Source organism: Gopherus flavomarginatus, chromosome 5 (assembly GCF_025201925.1).
Source record: "Gopherus flavomarginatus isolate rGopFla2 chromosome 5, rGopFla2.mat.asm, whole genome shotgun sequence".
NCBI lineage: Eukaryota > Metazoa > Chordata > Testudines > Testudinidae > Gopherus > Gopherus flavomarginatus.
In genome coordinates, this window is record NC_066621.1 from 146849527 (window position 1) to 146868586 (window position 19060).

The 19060-nt window shown below is 43.4% G+C and overlaps 1 protein-coding gene across 1 annotated transcript in view; it reads right to left on the reverse strand.

Moving 5' to 3' along the window:
* PRKCH (protein kinase C eta) overlaps positions 1-19060 on the reverse strand; it is a 170744-nt gene that overhangs the window by 129527 nt on the left and 22157 nt on the right. The window contains exon 2 of the mRNA XM_050952601.1: positions 10202-10265. Within this exon, the coding sequence (XP_050808558.1) occupies positions 10202-10265 (64 nt within the window). The remainder of the gene's footprint in view (positions 1-10201; positions 10266-19060) is intronic.

Below are 19060 nucleotides of genomic sequence, written 5' to 3' on the forward strand. Positions count from 1 at the left end.
GTCTCAACGCTGTGTCTAGCTGTCAGGTGAACGTGTTGATGACTCAATAAAATCAGCGTAACTAAATATCTCCTGTCTTGAAACCTCTACAGGTGCCTATGGAGAGGAGGGGAAGGAGCAGGCAGGGGAAAAGATGACAATTTTTTAATTATTATTATTATAAAAGAAAAACACTTGAGAATAAAAAGAGGTTTTAAAGAAACTAAAGATAACTGCTCAAAAAAGGATACGTTACTATCCAAAACACACCATCTGCCTAAGATTGAGAGTTACACATTGCAGAGGTTTTTCTGGTTTAGAGGCAGGTTCTGGTGTCCTGGCTGCAGCAGCACCTACCTTCATTAAATATTCAGGAACAGGTGCCAAATCTGCACTATCAAATGTACTTGTCTACTGAATAGTCTCTTTGCTCTATTTCTAGCTTATAGCTTGAATTTGTCTCTCTTCTTTCCTGGCTCTTCCAAAACAAAGGACAGTCATTACAAGAAAGGATGGGGGAATCCAGAATGGAATTTTATGACAGAACTATGCTTTTGAGTGGCAATTTAGGGAAAAAAAAAGGCAAGTTCAAAAGAGTCCAAAGCACTAAAATGGCACGGATTATTATATTCCTTAAGGTTTGCATTATTAAATCAACTCAATAGAATGAATTCATAGTATTGGTTTCAAGTAACCTTGGTCAAAATGGAAAGGAATAAGGGTACATCTTCACTACCAGCCATATCGGCAGGTAGCAATCGATTTCTCAGGGGATCGATATATCGCGTCTCATCTAGATGCGATATATCGATCCCCGAACACGTTCCTGTCGACTCCGGAACTCCACCAACGCAAACGGCGGTAGCAGAGTCGACAGGGGGAGCTGCGGATGTCGATCCCGTGACGTGAGGACGGTAGGTAACTCGATCTAAGATACTTGGACTTCAGCTATGTTATTCACGTAGCTGAAGTTGCGTATCTTAGATCGGTCCCCTCCTCTAGTGTAGACCAGCCCTAAGAAGCAAGATAGTGAGACAACACAGCACCTGTCTCCTGGCATTCCCTCATCTGTCTGGATCCATCTGTTGTCTCTTATTTTATATTTAAATTGTAAGCTCTTTGGTGCAAGACTTTTTGTTCATCGTGCTACATGTTGTATAAACGCAGGAGTTGTGGTTCATCACTAGGGCTTCTAGGCATTATGGTAATACAAATAATTAATAATAATGTGTGTATATTTTGTAAGCATAATGCCACAGCTCATGTGCAAAGTAGCCTGCCAGTGGACTGAGTTAGTCTTGTGTTACTGGAGTTCCAAAGGAAATGAGTTTCATGCCATCTCTCAGCTACATACTTGGGGTTTCTCTGTGCTCATTCTGGCACTACCTCAGCAAAGCACTTAAGCAGATGCATAACTATAAGTCCATGAGGTGTCCCACTGATTTCTGGGAGTGTGATTGGATAACTTAGTATTGAGAGTCATTAATATATACTACATGTGGGTCTTTCTACTGTGTAAAAATTATTGGTTTCCCCTTTTACAACCAAAGTCAGTATTCAGTAGAATAGGGGATGGGAACAGGAAATGGATGGCATGTCTTAATTTATAGCTCATCTCTATTCATTCTGAATCATGGCTGATTCACAGAATACCTGCAGAGGGCACTGACAGAGCTGCAAAACTACTAAGGTAAATTGCGTAAATTGCATAAACTCTGTGTCTCACTCATCTTATCTGAAGAAGAGTGTCACATTTCACACAGACCAACAAAGGAATCTGAGTGAAGTGCCATAAAAGGCACAATATCAAACAACGGCTGGGGACTATAAAGGGTGATGAGAGAGTATGGAACTATACCAGCAATGTCTCATGGCTATACAACATATTTGTTTGTAGTAGCATGCAGGATGTTCCAGGTGCTTTACAGACACTGAAGAAGGGACAGTCCATTCCCTGGAGAGCTCACAGTATAAGAACAGAGAGACCACAAGCAGACAGAGGTTAGGAGAAGGGGAAAATAGTTAGGTACTTTTATACAGATCGATTCATTGTAGGCAGCACAGTGTGCTTCAGAGGGACTTAAAGCAGAAGTGGATTTTTTAAAGAGATTTAAAATATAGGCAGGGTCAGAAATTTATGGATGATCTAAGTGATCACACAGTGCCTAGGGAGCTGTATCAAAAAAGGCACACAGGTGATTGCCTTTAAACCAATATTCAGATGGGTTTTCCCAAGCCATAAGACACTGATGAGAGGGAGTCATTTTCTCATGACAAGGTATCTGCTCCATCTAATTCCTGTGTACAAAGTGTCCCTATGTCATGCTACTCAAGAAAAGGGCTCCACAAGGTATGCGTCATGTTCATGTATTGGAGACTGAATGGGCATTAATTGGCTTCTAGCAGAAACCATCTACTATTAAGTAGTGGGGAGAAAACAACAAAAAAACCTAAGTATTAAAAGCCCATTCAAAAAACAATGTAATAAAAAAATATAACGTTAAATGGAAGACCACTGATGATCAATATTTGCAAAAGTAACTAGTGATTTTGGGTGTTCGCCTTTAAAAGGACCTGATTTTCAGAAAGTGCTGAGCACAACCCTTTGGAAAATCAAGGTTCTTTGAGATGTCTCAAGTTGGACTCTCAAAATCACTAGTCTCGTCTGAAAATCTTGACCTGTATTTACATGAAAAGATGAAAAAGGACTATGAAATAGATAAATAAAAAAAATGCAGGTGTTTCTTTTCACCACAATAGTGTATTAATTGCAGCAACAAACTGCAGTAAGTTGCTTTGTGCAATGTTCTCAGCGCTAGCAGGAACTCGGTCAGTAGCATGTGTGTGTCAAGCATGTGCTGATCACAGTATGAGGTACAAAGGTTACTTATTTCTGTCTTGGTGGGTTCACACAGGAAATATAAGCTGAATAGGAGGGGAGTCTGTACAGAATAATAAGCAGAGAAAGCAGAACATTTTTTTCAAGTCCTGTTTTGCACAGAGATATGAGCACATTTACTCAATGCAGCTAGAAAACAGAGAGAGACCATGGCTAAACTATCCTCAGTCCCTTTTTCTCTCTTCCTATGGCACCATTTTCCCCTCCTAACAAAAAAGATGTGTACTTTTAACCCGAGTAAAAGGCATATTTCCATGTCTCAGAACAGCAAGTCAGTGGTGGAAGAAAGATGAGCCATCCTCACAAGAGTTTCCCTTTGAGGAAGTAAGGAGGTCTTCAGAGAAAAACAAGGATGCTATTCAGTTAAATTAATATTCAGTAGCATCCACTGAAGAATATCCTTCCACCAAGTCCCCACTAAATAATATCAATGGGCTATCCAGTGAAGGAAATAGGATCTGAGAATAAAGTAGTAACACTAGGGCTAAAAGAGGATAATCAATATAGGGAGGGATTTATCCGCACACCACTGTGAGGTAGGTGTCGCAGGTAATTCTCCCTCCATAGTGGCTCGAGGGCACCCGCTTAAGGTTTCTAGCTCCCAGCCACCACCTCTCTTGGGCAGAGATCCATGTCTCTCTTCCTGCTGACTGGGGTTTTAAGGCTGTGCAGCTGCCTGCCCTACACTGTGATATCCCCAGCAAGCCAGTTTGACTAAAGGCCGGCCCCTGTGTCTTGCTTTCTCTCCAAGGGCTATGAACAGTGTATTGCCAGCAGTTACAAGTTATCACCCAGCTCTTTTTAAGCAAGCACCTTTATTCTTAAAGGGAAAGCATTACATGGAATACTTGTAAAAAACAATAAACGTTCCTATACATGTTAAAATCTTACCAGAGATCACCCATGAGTCTTATGGTGCCCTTTCCAACCCTTCTCCAATGGTTGGGGCCTTTGGGGAGAAAGTCCTGCCTGTTTACTACAAGAAGGCCCTTAGTCAGTTTAAATGCAGCCCTTTTAGCCAAAAGTCCTTTCTTTGCTGGGGTCTCTGGGAAATCAGGTTTGAACCAGTATATCAAGCCTCCCCTGGGGTGGTACCTCTCTGGAGGTGTTTACAACCTGAGCGATTCACCCTAATCACTCCCCAACTTCTTTTAGTTCCTGGTGCACTGTGGTAACCCTCTTCCCCCAGGGTTGCATACAGTCACGGGCCACAGTGATACATAAACCATTCATGCACTTAATACAATATGATCCCCAAAGATGATATATTGCATGCAGTTTCAATATCTCTCACAGTAGGGAAGTACTGTTGTCCCCATTTTACAGATGAGGAACTGAGGTACAGACACTAAGAGACATGCTAAAGAGGTCACACAAGAAGTCACTGGACCGCTCTGCCTCGTGTTCCCCCTTCCCAAGGAAGCTAATACAATTTCCTTAGGGTAGAAATGATATAATCCAGTATTCCACTGTGGTTCTCATAAACAACTGGCCAGTCAAATCCTGCACAGTTCACTGGTGCAGTAGAAACAGCCACCAGCAAATAATAATTTATGTCAGTGTTCTCAACCTGGGCAGGAAATAATGGGGGGTGGGAAATGTGGACGATTCCAGCCCACCCACCTCCTCTTAAAATGTGTGTGTAGAGAGAGAGAGAACAAAAGTAGTTTGAATCTTCCTTATTATTTGTTGGGTGATGTATTTACTGATTTTTGAAGATGAAACATTTTTAAATGCTCTTTTAGAAACAAACCACTGTCCCCACGCACTCCAGATTTTTTTTTCTCTCTCTCACTCACACACACACACCCCATAATGCAGGCCTGAGACCTGATCAACCCCATATTAAACCAGCCTTGGGTGAAACATGGAGTTCACCACTAAAATTGAAAAAAGGAATGTTCTGCTGCTGATAAAGCACCCTCACCTCAAAAATGTCCCTAACGAGAGTTATATCCACCAAGGTTGTAAAGCCGCTGGGAAATTAGGGGAGATACATGAAGAAACTCAACAAATGGTAACGTAAGCTCTGACCTGCGCTTTATGCTGACCATGTGTATAAATAAAGGTCACAATTAAGCTCCAATTTGGGCATGAAAAATAAAATGTAAAGAACTTAGGCAGGAAGGAGAACACACAGATGCCAGTGCGTAACTGGTTAACATTTTTGTTATGTAGGAGTGTGGAATAACGTGATAGGTTTAGTAAATTGAAGGAGGGAGCTAGTTTTACCTATATAATGTAAATAAAAAAAACAAACAATGCTCTTTGGGAACCATTTCCAGACTGAAGTTCAACATCAAGCTGCTGGAACTCTGACCCCTCTGCATGACCGTGACGTGCAGAGGCATTACATCGAACCCCCAGATGAATTAATCCTTACTGGCCATTGGGTGAAATTTGTCTTTCCTCTCCCTTACCCCTGTTACCTACAGAGGTGCACCCAAAACTGGCTAAGCAGGCAGCCTCTTTATCTGGTGAACCCCAGCGATTCAGGGCTTCTGGGTCATGGACTTCAGCAGACCTGTCAAATTGGGACCCATGCTGCTCAGGCTCACTACAGCCTAGAAATACGTCCCAGGGAACATTGCCAAAGTTGCTGGTCTCCCTGCTCCCCACTCAACTCCAACCTCAGCTAGAATAAGGCCTTGCCTGTACTAGAGAATTTCACCAGTTTAACTAGAGTGATTCAAAATCTATTTTAGTTGAACTGGGGCGATTTTATGGTACAGACATGCTTGCACTGGTAAGTTTACCTTGTCTTATTTGTTACATGTAACCAAATGAGGTCAGAATTAAGGTTGTTTGACTGACTAACTGGATGTTGGGTGAGAATTTTTATGCAATGCAGAAAATGAACACCCGTGTGTCTGTGTGAGCTCAGAGACTGGCGGTGGTATTGCAAGCCGGTAGGCTACCTCACTGGCTCGCACTTCAAAAAACACTGTCCAGTCACAGGATTCCAGTCCCTTTTTCTTCGGGACTTTAGTTTTAGTTCTTCAAAATAAGGCTATTTGACACAAGTTCAACACTGCAATAATGTCCTTTCCCCTGACTCGAGGTCTTCTAAAGAGGCCCCATCTATTCCCTACAAAGTTACTCTCTGTAGGCCATCTGGCTAGGTGTCAAGGCAAGCCTACTTCTCCTTCCTAGCCTGCTCCCTGCAGGATTACACTCTGCAGGCCCTCCTGCAGCTGGGAGGCAGCTGATAAATCATGGGCAGGGCTGGGGCCAACTCTTTTAAGGGCCAGTCAGCCTCTGACAGGGATATGGAAATTTTTAAATCACCGATTGCAAGTTTTTTCTGTCACCTGTGACTTGATAGACTCCTATCAGACAGGCATCTGCACCACAGCACTTAGCCTTGGCACTCTTGTTAGCAGACTCACAGAGGTGAAACGACTGACAGGGGGGTAACATATACAAAAGTGATCAAGTGATTTAGAACCTAAGCCCCATATTTAAAAGTGACTCTGGGTTCAAAATGCCTATGCGGCTTTGGCAAATGAGACTTAAACGCTTTTGAAAATTTTGCCCCGGACACTTGGCGCAATGCTGGAGCTCTATAAACCATGAATAACTGGGCAGGAGGACAAAGCTATCTTCCTCACCCCTGGAGGCGGTCTCTTCAGGTGAAGGCTGGGACACACTGACGAGATGGTGCTAACACACAAAAGGCAGCTTGCACTGCTACTTGTGCTGTAGCTCTTTGAGGCATGATCCTCCATCACTTGTGATGGGTGATGAATTCACTTATAAATAATTTGTTGCAGGAGATGATACCTCATTAAAGTCAAATCCACTAAGAGAAGATTATCAGTAGTAGGTCAGGTTCACAGCCTGGTTCCTTGACTTCCACAGGAAGAAGCCAGGCTGTTAGGCCCACCCACAGTGAGGGTGCAAGCTGTGAGCAACTCCCACTCCTTTCAGGGGCTGCAGCCGCCTGGCACAGCCCACAAAGTGGGAGGGGGCAGCTATGTTTGAGGTGAGACCAGAGCACCCTGGCGATGTGCAGAATCAGCACATCCTCTGAGCAGCTTCTGTGTTTAAATTTCCCTTCCCTGGCAAAGAATGGCAGTGCTACCACCTCATTCCTAATCCTGGGAGTGAATTCCCACTCTGGAACAGCTGGGAGCAGGGGGAAATCTGAATCAAGCACAAAAAACATAATGAGAAAATGTCACAGGTGGCATACACTAAGGTCTGGAATAACACAACACATGGCTTAGTGTACAGGCACACCAGAAAAAAGCTGAATGCAAATGATGCCACTGAGAAGTAGTATGTGGATTTTCAAACCAAAACCAGGACCAAAACCAGCAGATCTTTGTGTGACTCCGTGAACGTATGAACAGTATGAGAAACGCAGAGTTTGAATAAAGAAATAGAATATAGCACCTGTGCCAGATACTGAAAGACAATTCTAGCAAAATTATGAGTCCCACTCCAGCTTCCATTGAAGTTAATAGGAATCCTTCCATTAACTTTAATGGGAACTGGACGGGAAGCAGGGTCAGCAGCTATGCATCCTTTGGAGTCCTATAAAGTGCAGAGTCACAGAGCATCCAGAACAGTGGAACCATCTAAACCAGGGGTCTCAAACGACCATGAGGGCCACACACTCCCTCGCTGCCCTCAGCCCTGCCCCCCACTCCACCACTTCCATGAGGCCCGCCTCTTCCCACCCCTTCCCTGCCCCTATTCCAACCCCTTCCCTGAAGTCCCCACCCCAACTCCGCCCCTTCCCTGCCCCCATTGGGTGCATGAGGGGTGTGGCGGGGGCTCAGGGCAGGGTGTTGAGGTACAGCAGGTGGTTGGGGTGCAGGCAGGGGGCTCAGGGTGCAGAAGGGGTGTGGGATGCAGCTGGTGGCTCAGGGCAGGGGGTTGAGGTGCAGGCAGGGGGCTCAGGGCAGGGGGTTGAGGTACAGCAGGTGGTTGGGTGCAGGCAGGGGGCTCAGGGTGCAGAAGGGGTGTGGGATGCAGCAGGGAGCTCAGGGCAGGGGGTTGAGGTGCAGGCAGGGGGCTCAGGGCAGGGGGTTGAGGTGCAGCAGGTGGTTGGAGTGCAGGCATGGGGCTCAGGGTGCAGAAGGGGTGTGGGATGCAACAGGGGGCTCAGGGCAAGGGGTTGAGGTGCAGGCAGGGGGCTCAGGGCAGGGGGTTGAGGTGCAGCAGGTGGTTGGAGTGCAGGCATGGGGCTCAGGGTGCAGAAGGGGTATGGGATACAGCAGGGGGCTGAGGTGCAGGAGGGCTTCAGGCTCCAGGGTGGCAGCAGCGCACACCGGGACCAGGGCAGGCTGCCGGTTCTGGCCCCGCTTCGCTCCGAGAAGCGGCTAGAACCATGTCCCTGCAGCCCACGGGAGAGGGGGATGCAGGGCTCCGCGTGTTGCTTGCCTCGCCTCCAGGTACCTCCTCTGAAGTTCCCATTGGCCATGGTTCCCCATTTCCGGCCAATGGGAGCTGCGGGGGGTGGTGCCTGGAAGCCAGGGCAACACACAGACAGAGCCCGCTAATTCTCTTCCCCCTCACCCCACGGCCGCAGGGACATGATGCCAGTTGCTTCAGGGAGCAGCGTGGAGCTCAAGAGAGGGCAATCCTGCGGCTGTAGTTTGCCCACCCCTGGCCTGGAGGTAGGCCAGCGGGGCAGGCGCGGGCCGCAGGAAATAGCCCCGCAGGCCACATGTTTGAGACCCCTGATCTAAAACAGAATCACAGAATGTCATGGTTAGAAGGGACCACAGAAGGTCATGTAGTCCAACCCCCTGATCAAAGCGGGACCAATCCCCAACTAAATCATTCCAGCTAAGGCTTTGTCAAGCCTCACCTTAAAAACCTCTAAGGAAAGAGATTCCACCACCTCCCTAGATAACCCATTCAAGTGTTTCACCACCCTCCTAATGAAAAAGTTTTTCCTAATATCCAACCTAAACCTCCCCCACTGCAATACCAACATTAAGCTCAGCGTTCCACTCAAAACAACTCCTAGTCCTTTTCACTGGGAAGAGAGTCTTCCAGATACAAAACACATAAGGATCTTCCAGAATCTCCTCACTGCCTACACCCATGTCTGTCCCTAAAGCTAACCATTCCCCCTGTTAGTTTAGGAAGGCCTAAAGGCTTCACATCCCCACCCAGGAGTCTGAGTCTGCTCCCCTGTGAATAGTTGCCTGACAGCAGCTGCCCCTGCCTCTGGACTAGGATTGCCAACCCTCCGGGACTGACCTGGAGCCTCCAGAAACTGAAGGTTTTAATTAAAGATTAGATTATGTTAATCGAAGAAACCTCCAGGAATACGTCCAACTAAAATTGACAACCTTACTCTGGACAGGTGACTGTTTACAATCCTTCTGAGCACTGGGAAAACAAGTCTTGTAACTTGGTTGGCACCTGGAAGTAGAATCTTCCCAGCTAATAGCTCAAGACATTGTCTGTCAAGGACCCCCAACATGTTTAGTGGGAAGTTATTTACCTGGAGCTATTACGTTGCCTTTCAAACAGCACTGCTGCTCAACTAAACCAATGTATGCATATAGTAAACATCCCAATAATCCAATACAGCCACACATTTACTATCTCATAACCAGCTCACATACAATGTTAATAAATTATTACACATCAGCCCCATATCCTTCACATTTCCAGTCAATGCGACTTAAGCACACGTGCATGCTGGAAAGAAGCTGTTTTGTCTTTTCCAAGCAGGCATTCCAGATTTCATGGTTTACTGTAACAAAGCAGTCATCTCTGCTCACATACATACCTGAGCATGCTTTAATTGTTATCAGAACAAACAACTGGAAAGTTGAAAACATTTCACAAAAGGGGTAATCATAGAAGTAAATTTAAATAAGAAGGGAAAGAACAAATGAAGAATATATTTTCAAGGCAACCTTTGCACTGAGAGGCTTATAGATGTCCAGTACTATGTGTTTTTCTTGAAACAGAAGCACTTGTGAAATTATGGAATGAAGATTACTAGGAAGAAATTTACATATTTGGCACACCCAGTCAAAGGTACTCACATAGAAATTTCAAGTGAATGAAACAATCAGTTTGAAGGACAACCTGGGAGAAATGAGCTGATTCATGCCTGATCTGGTTCACATGATAAAGGCCCATGTTGTATACAAAATAAGCAATCCAGAAGAGTTTCTTCCAAGCTACACTTGTTACTCAAAATCTTCAGCGTGCAGTGGTATGTGAGTTTTACATGAAGAATACTATCATCCACAATATTTACAGTACGCTAGTGAGTGGCAGCTTAAAAACTTAAGCAATGATGGATTTTAGAACATCTTTGAAAACAAGCCAAAATATTTCTCTTACCTTCAGTGAAGCTGCCTGTAAGAGTGATTACCACAAACACTTTTCCCTCGGGCTCCAGATCCACCTGAAAAAGATTGGGAGACGGGGGAGAAATTATGCTTCAAAATAAAGTCTTCTCTCCACATGTTAAATTAATCCAATACTTGGCAAACATTTAATATTATGTAAATTATGCTTCTTTAGTCCTGATTTTCAGAAATCTTGAGCACCCTCAACTCCAATTGCTCACCTCTGTGGGGGGGGGGGGGAAAATCAGGTTCTTAATTCTTTAACAATCCAGTGTCTTGAACAGTCTCATTCTTGCATTAAAATATGAGAGTGAAATAATCAATATAATCTAATATTATAATAATTTGTCAGGCACGTACAGTGGTAGTAAGCCCCCAGGTTACTTGGACAGAATGGAACCTACAAGGTATATCGCTGTTAGTCTGGTGAATTAAAAAAGTTTGTTCATTTAGTCCCCTATTATTTCATATTGTGCTTGTTTTAGAGTCACTGGAAAAACATCAGTGCTGTGTATAACATAAGCCCTCATCTGTGCCTGATCCACAGAAGTTAGGAGTCTCTTACCCCAGCCACACAAGGCATGTTGTCCTTTAACTCAAGCTATTGATGGCCACATGAAATAGTTCTGGAGGTCCCAGGTTCAAGCTCTGATGATGACCAAGTTGAAGCCCATTACCTTCCCATTGAAGGAGCCAAGGAATTTTTATTCTGAAAATTTCTTGTAAGTTCACCTCATTTATTGCAGCCTTGCAAAGAATTACTGAAGTTCAAGTCAGCCTGCCACATGGTGTCTATAAAAGAGTCTTGCTAATTTTATCCTTGTTAATTTAAAGACAAGCTTCACACCACATGTGTATTGATAATCTTTGCACAAGAAAAATTCTGAAAATAGAGCTCCCAGGAGGAATGACTAAACACAATAAGTTTCCAGCTGCCTTTGTGCTCGTCTTAACTTGTTTTAGATAGGAAAAAATGATTTAACAAGCCACTAAAGCCACCGTTAGATAACAAAGTTTAACACCTACGACCGACATGTTTTAAATAAGCAGGTTCTTAATTCTTTAACAATCTTTGCCGTGCAAATGGTAGGTGGGACTGATATACAGTCTAGTAGAACAATGCGTTTTCAGGAGTTGGGTCCAGACTGTGAGACCAAATCCCACAAGATTTTAAAAGTATCCCAAAACCCACCACTTCTGCTCCAAGTAGGGTGACCAGATGTCCCGATTTTATAGAGACAGTCTAGATATTTGGGGTTTTTTCTTATATAGGCTTCTATTACTCCCTACCCCTGTACCGATTTTTCACACTTGCTGTCTGGTCACCCTAGTTCCAAGTGTCAAATGCATATTTTCAACTTTGCTTTCTTTTACTAACAAATACAATGTACACCAGCCAATAAAGAAAATCTGCACAAAACCTTCCCCCGGGGGAGGGGGGTGGAGAAGGGGAAGAAAGAGAGAGAGAGAAGGAAAGAAGAAATGACACATCACTTGAGGCATGCTTGTAAAGTGCTCAGATACCATAGTGATGGTCATGCTGTAATAGCCTGAATAGAAGACAGAATAGTATGGTTGTTTTCAAACTGCGGTCTGAGGACCATTGGTGGGTGGTCTGGAGGACAATTGCTAGTGGTTCACAGAACTCTGGATGATCATGTGGTGCTAGGTACTACTAATTTCCTGCTGCTGAACTGCAATAAAATGCAGCTTAAAAATAGGTTCCACTTGCATTTAACAGTTGCTGTAGGCACTATGTAAGTGCTGCACGATCATGAACGGTAGGAGAGGTGGTCCACACAATTGTAAATGGGAGGAGATGTGTTTGATAAGTCAGTCTCTATACTGAGTTGTGTTGTTAATATTAATTAGTACTGTTTGTTAGCACTATCCAAGAAATGGTGCATCACCACTACCAGGGAGGTTAATTACAGCTGGACTAAGAAAAGCAAGGAGCAAATGATATTCTGGAAGGGACAGTAAAATGCACCATTCTCACACCTCTCTCATTCCCCAGATCTTGGCACCAGTATAGAGAAATAATCAATACTTTTAAAATTCTCACTCAGAAGTGCAAGCAGGTGAATATGAGACACCACAAAGGAGGAAAAGAGCAAAGTAAGGGTGAAAGAAAGGATGGGAGCTAGCATACAATGGTTATTTATACAGTCCAATAGCGGTTCATTGTGCTTTACTGACAAAAAGAATGACAGGTACATGCTTACAAGGAATAAAAGACAAGGAAACTCATTGTTTCCTGACAATAGCTTAACCAGAGTTGCTTGGGAATTTTCTACTGAAGGGTTTTTTGGATAGAAAATGTGTCAATTATGCTAAATCCCACCCCACCCCACCCCCTCACTTGGGAAAATCTAAGCTAAATGTGTCATTTTGACTCAACATTAATCGATGCATCTTCCTTAGCTGCCACTGTGTTTCATGTGCCTCCATTCTCTCCTATGAGATCAGCACACTGGCCGGACTATGCCTCCCATGATGTCACGTTCCCTGTGGACCGAAATTCCAATCTGACTGGGTTTCTATGCACTCTTTCAACTGTTCTAAATTGTTCTTTTAAAATAAATAAAACTGAGTTATGGGCCTTTGGTCAAGCTTCAAGATAAAATGAAGAATTTATCCACAGAATATGAGCTAAGTAGGTCTTCAAATGTAAAATCAAATATGTAAAATCTGTCACTATGCATTGTTTTTCTGCTAATTTCATTAGGTGAAGATGCCTCAGGCTTTCACTTCCACATCCAAGAAGAGGAACGTTCCCTGTTTCTTTTCTTGAAATTTAATAGAAGAACACAGGACAAATGCTACAGGCCTTAGTCTTTCCGCTGGAGTCCTGCCCAAGTACAGACTGCAGGATTTAGCCCTATATATTTATATTTGATAGACCTTACATAGTACCTTGATACAGAACAAAAGCACCAAACATGGAGTTTGGAACATCTTCTGCATGGGCTTTTTGTGGTTTTGCACTCCGCTTTAAATATGGTTTGTGTGTCCAAGGTACTACGCAGCTTTACGAGATTGACACTATCACTCATTTTAAAGATATAGCAGGAGACTGTCTACCACATCTAAGAGCCCCAAAACTTCTCCCCATTCTAAGGTTGAAGGATATTCAAATCCAGTAAAAGGATTTTGCAGCCACGGTCATAGAATGTCCCTGTTCCCCCCCCCGCCAAGAGCCCGGAATGTGGAAGGGCCTGGCTGTAATTGAGACTCTCTCGTGGCACATTCTGGTGGGTTCTGGAAATATATAACGTTCATCCCTTTATATAGTTCTTAAATTATTTTTGCAGCAGCACCACAAGGCCCCAATGCAGAGTGCCAGGCACTGTATACCAGAGATATGCTCTAGTTCAACCCCACGCCATGGGCCTAGATGCAGGAATTGCTGGGTGTAATCTGTGGCCTGTGTTATGCAGGAGACCCAACCAGATGATCCTAATGGTCTCTGCTGGCCTTAAAATGCATGGGACTTCAGGTTTCATTAAAGAAATTGTTACAGTGAAATGATATGATTAAAAATGTCAGATTGTCTATAATAGTACGGATTTTTGACCTGCAATGCTATCTTTTAAAGGTGACCTTTGACAAGATGGTGAAGAATCCCATATAACATTCATCATTTGAACCAAATCAGAGGTACGTGGAAAGAGGTGAAAACAAACTATAAACTTTAACCAGGGGAAGGAATAGAGGAAAATAGAGTGTTAACAAACATCTCCATCTCCAGCACGACATTCCAAGGAGTCTGCATGAGACCTGACATGGACAGACAAGCTGTCCTGTCATAGCAGCTCAAATCTCATGGGATACTCTTGCTTGTCTCCTAGAACTGTACTCTCTAGGATGAGTCATGCTTGGGAGAAGACTAATGCCTATGGAATCTGCTCGCTGAAGCTCCAATCCAGAAAGGCACATAATTAATTTTAAATACATGAACAGCCACACTGAAGTCATCCCATTTAAGTCAATCAGTCTATTCATGTGCTTAACTCTGTGCACAAGTAAGGCTTTTGCTACTGTCTCACATTACTTTCTCATAAACAAACTACATAAATATAGCCTAGAGATGAACCTACTATAAGGTGGGTGCACAACTGGTTGGAAAACTGTATTCAAAGTATAGTTATCCATGGTTCACAGTCAAGCTGGAACTGCATATCGAGTGGGACACCATAAAAATCTGTCCTGGGTCTGGTTCTATTGAGTATCTTCATAAATGATTTGGATAATGGCAAAGAGGGTGATGTGACAAAGTGGGAATGTTCTTGATGTGTTATGTGAATGCTGAGTGGGGAGTATTGACGTGGGAAGGCTGCAGGGGAGTTGTGCTGGGATGGCCTGCCTTGGGGAAGGGAGCATACCTGAGAACTCAGGAGGGGGGTTGAAGGCCAGGCGACACCTCTGCCCGGGAAACTGGACAAAGGCTGGGGAGGCTGAGTGAGAGTCTAGAGGGAGTTTCAGTTTTGGAACTGGCTGGGAAATGGAAAGGGGCGCCCCGGTGGGGCTTGGGCTCCCCAACAGGGCTGTGGCCTCCTGGGGGCCCCAGATGGACCCAACTAAAAGGGGTCCTGTTGTCTGTACCGGCAAGACCTGTTTTAGACTGTGTTCTTGTCTTCTAAATAAACCTCTGTTTTACTGACTGGCTAAGAGTCACGTCTGACTGCAAAGTACACTTATACATTCTGTGGACAATACCAAGTTAGGAGGTGTAGCAAGTGCTTTGGAGGACAGGATTAGAATTCAGAATGATCTTGACAAAGTGGAAAAATAGTCTGAAATAAACACGATGGAATTCAATAAGGACAAACAACAAGTACTACACTAAGGAAAGAATAATCAGTTGCACAAATACAAAATGAGAAAGGAAGGAGTACTGCAGAAAAAGATCTGGGGATTATAGTGAATCACAAACTAAATATGAGTCAACAATGTAATACTGCTGCAAAAAAAGCGAACATTATTCTGGGATATATTAGCAGAAGTGTTATAACCAAGACATGAGAACTAATTCTTCCACTCTACACAGCACTCAAAGCCTCCAGATCTGGGCATCACATTTCGGGAAAGATGTGGACAAACACAAGAAAGTCCAGAAGACAGCAACAAAAATGATTAGAGGTCTAGAAAACATGACCTACTGAAAAAACTGGGTTTGTTTATTCTGGAGAAAAGAAGACCGAGGGGAGGCATGATAACAGTTTTCAAGTACACATTATTATTATTAAGAGGAGCACAGGATAGGAAGCATTGGGCTTAAATTTCAGCAAGGGAGATTTAGGTTAGACATTAGTAACTGTAAGAGTAGTTTAGCACTGAAACAAATTACTTAGGCAGGACGTGGAATCTCCGTCATTGGAGGTCTTTAAGAACAGTTAAACAAAACACCTGCCAGGGATGGTCTAGAGCTAGATAATATTGAGTCCTGCCTCGGTGCAGGGGACTAGACTAGATGATATGTTGTGGTCTCTTCCAGTCCTACATTTCTATGATTCTATATGTACATGCCTTCCTCGAGGTAGGCCCTAGAGCTTAAATCTGGTAATTTTCAGCACATGGTAAAAGGCGTTCCCTAAGAACTGTACTAGGAAGTTTTACTACTTTAATTATATTCAGCATGGCTGCAGTTATAGCAGTATAAAAGCGCTTATAATGTTATAGCTTATTTCAGTTCGGGAAGCAACGTAAACTGTATCAGTATAAGACACCTTTATACAGGTATAACTGCACCTACGATAGGGCTTATAGTGGTATAACTGTATCAGTTAAAAAAATCATATCCCTTATCAATGTAAATTTTACCTATGTAACTATTCTAATGTAGACCAGGCTCTCATTTAATTCTTCACCATCACAGCTTGATGCAAGGCATGTACACAATATGGACAAGGGGCAATATAGAAACTGCACTTTGCCTCACCTCCTGGAACCCATAAACGGTTTCAATAAAATGGGGGAAGAGTTTAGGGAAAATAAATTGTCACACTCTGGGAATGTAGTTACAGAATCTTCCCTTTCTAGTGTTTCCAGTCCCTTGTCTCCAGTAAAAACGCTCACATACAAGACGCAAAATTTTAATTCATCTAAAAAAACCCCCACAACATAAGGCATGTGCATGGTAGCGATATTTTTAAGATGATCTTGAATCACATGCCCCCTGGCCTATTAAAGGATAAGGAAGCATTGCTCAAGAAGGATTTTCAAGGGTGCTTTACACTTATGACACCATGCTGTGATGAAGGCAGGAAATCATTGCATTCAGATTACTGTGAGCTCCCATACAAACAAGAGTGTTAGAGGCTACATCTAGAAAATTTTACAGGTTGGACATTAGGAAAAAGTTCCTAACTGTCAGGGTAGTTAAACACTGGACTAAATTGCCTAGAGAGGTTGTGGAATCTCCATCTCTGGAGATATTTAAGAGTAGGTTAGATAAATGTCTATCAGGGATGGTCTAGACAGTATTTGGTCCTGTCATGAGGGCAGGGGACTGGACCTGATGACCTCTCGAGGTCCCTTCCAGTCCTAGAGTCTATGAATCTATAACAGATATTTGGAGTGAGGAGCATTATTTAGGGTGAAACAAGAGGGTGTAGGTAGGAGAAGTGAAGTGACAGTCAGAAAGAGAGCATTCAGGCTGAATAGCAGAGAAATTTCACTGACAGCAAGATCACTGGGCTACAGAATAGTTTCCATAGGGAAGTAGTGGGACAATGCTTGGAACATTTAAAGTTAGAGTGGAAAATGGACAAACAGGGAATAATCCTGAATTGGCTCAACTACAAAAATAAAGAGTCTTAATTTTCTCATTCCATTATACTGATTTCCTATGCTCAGCTGTGTGTGCCTCACAATATTAAGTATACAATACAAACCAAACTCATGGCATGCAATATGACTGCCTGCATGATAACGTCATATTATTTACTCATGTGCGTAACATAATACTTGCTCACGTAATACTAAACAGTAAACCCACCTGGCCACATTGTAATCTTCAATCCACTCCTTCCTCAAATTGTTGTGGGCAGGGGAGAGGGAGGGCTTTTTGTTTTTTGTTGTTTTTGGCAGAGTGTCCAGAAAGTTAACAAACCTGGACTCTGACAGACTGGTAGGGTGGTGAATGCCCATCGGCCTATTATTAGCTGACTTATCGGACTTTTCCATCTCGAGTATCTATGATGGAGATTACAAAGCCTATGTCACTTTACAAAATGAGAACGGGATAACGCCAGGTAACCTGGCCAAACTAACCCTGTATGAAAATAGGTGCAATACAGTACTTCAGCCCTGATTCAAAATGCACTTAAACACCTGTTCTAACTTGGTGGTACTTAAAGTTGAACACGTGCTTGAGTGCTTTGCTGAATCATAGCCTTGAAGGTACTGTGTGTGCTGCTGTTGAGAACCCTAAGGCCTGTCTTGTTTAGCTACGGTGTCACTTCACTCCCATAATATAATATATTGCTTTGATAGTAAAAGCACTATATAAAACTAAATAGGGTTTTATACTCTATTCCATAACTAGAGCTACTCGCACAAGGCCAAATCTTGAAAGGTGCTAAGTGCCCTTAGTTCCAAATGACTTCAGTAGGAGATAAAGGTGTTCAGCACCCCACAGGATCAGGTCCCAAATTACTATTTTACCCATTACCTCCAGGTGAACCTGGAGATAGGCATCACTCAGATCCATATTAAAATCTTTATACTGAAAATCAGACAGATGTTATTAACGCCTCTCCTCCTAAGTCTGAGTTTAGAAGTCAATTAATACAAGGAAGCAGAGAGACCGAAACGAAGGATTCTTCAGTCATAGACCTTCATGTACAAAATAGAAACTAGTCAGGTATGAATCATCAGAGGTAGAGGCTCAGAAAACAATCTCCAAGGAGGAAAATCTCTCAGGCAACACATCAACACCCATCTGAAGCATCCACTAAACCTGAAGAGCAGGTACTGCCAGTCAGCTTCCGAGACAGAGATTGGCATTCTTCCATGAATATTTCACCATGGCTGAGAAAAGAAGGAAGAAGAGAATACCTAGAGGGAGCCTTTAATTTACATTATCTGCCTGCCAGTTTCTGTCTAAATCTGAGAGCAGTGTGAGTAAACCGAACTTCTGGAATACAAAGGAAGAATGTTCAATAGTCTTTACGCCACAAATACAAATTCCTGCAGAAATGAGATTCAATGAACAGGGACAACTCCCTGACTTTTACCCTAGCACAGTGTTTCCCAAATGGCGGGTCTTTCCCAGGAAAGATGAGTTTCAGGCCCGGTACAAAGAGGAGACCAGGGGAAGGGACAGGAGGAGGGTTGGAGAGCAAGCTACTCACTCCGCAGCAGTTGCTCCTGTCTCACTGGACAGCTCCTTGCTCAGGGTGTTGCGACCTGGCGCACAGCGTCATAGCACCATTCAGGTTTGGCCTGGCTGTCCCTCCATCATGACACATCTAGATTACTCATTCTTTTCTCACTATGTATTTCAAGGACTGACAGAACCGCACGCACCATGAAGCATCTGAGATTGAATTCTCTGAACTGTCATATGGCAGACATGGAATTTCTAATGTCAAAGTACTTCAGTAAGCTGAAACTGTTTATTTGCCAGAAAAAGGGTATGTAATTAGTAGTTATGCCAACAGTCTTACAAAAATGGAATAATTTGCTGCTTTCCCTTCCACAACTGGTAGTGTAACCCAATGGTAAGGCCCTTCTTTTTCAGTTTTTGTTCTGAGCTGGGTGGCTGTTTTTTTATTAATTTCTGGGGGTTTATTTAAAAGTTTTAAAGACGGGGGGAGAGGGAGAAACAAAACTAAAAAGCACCAGG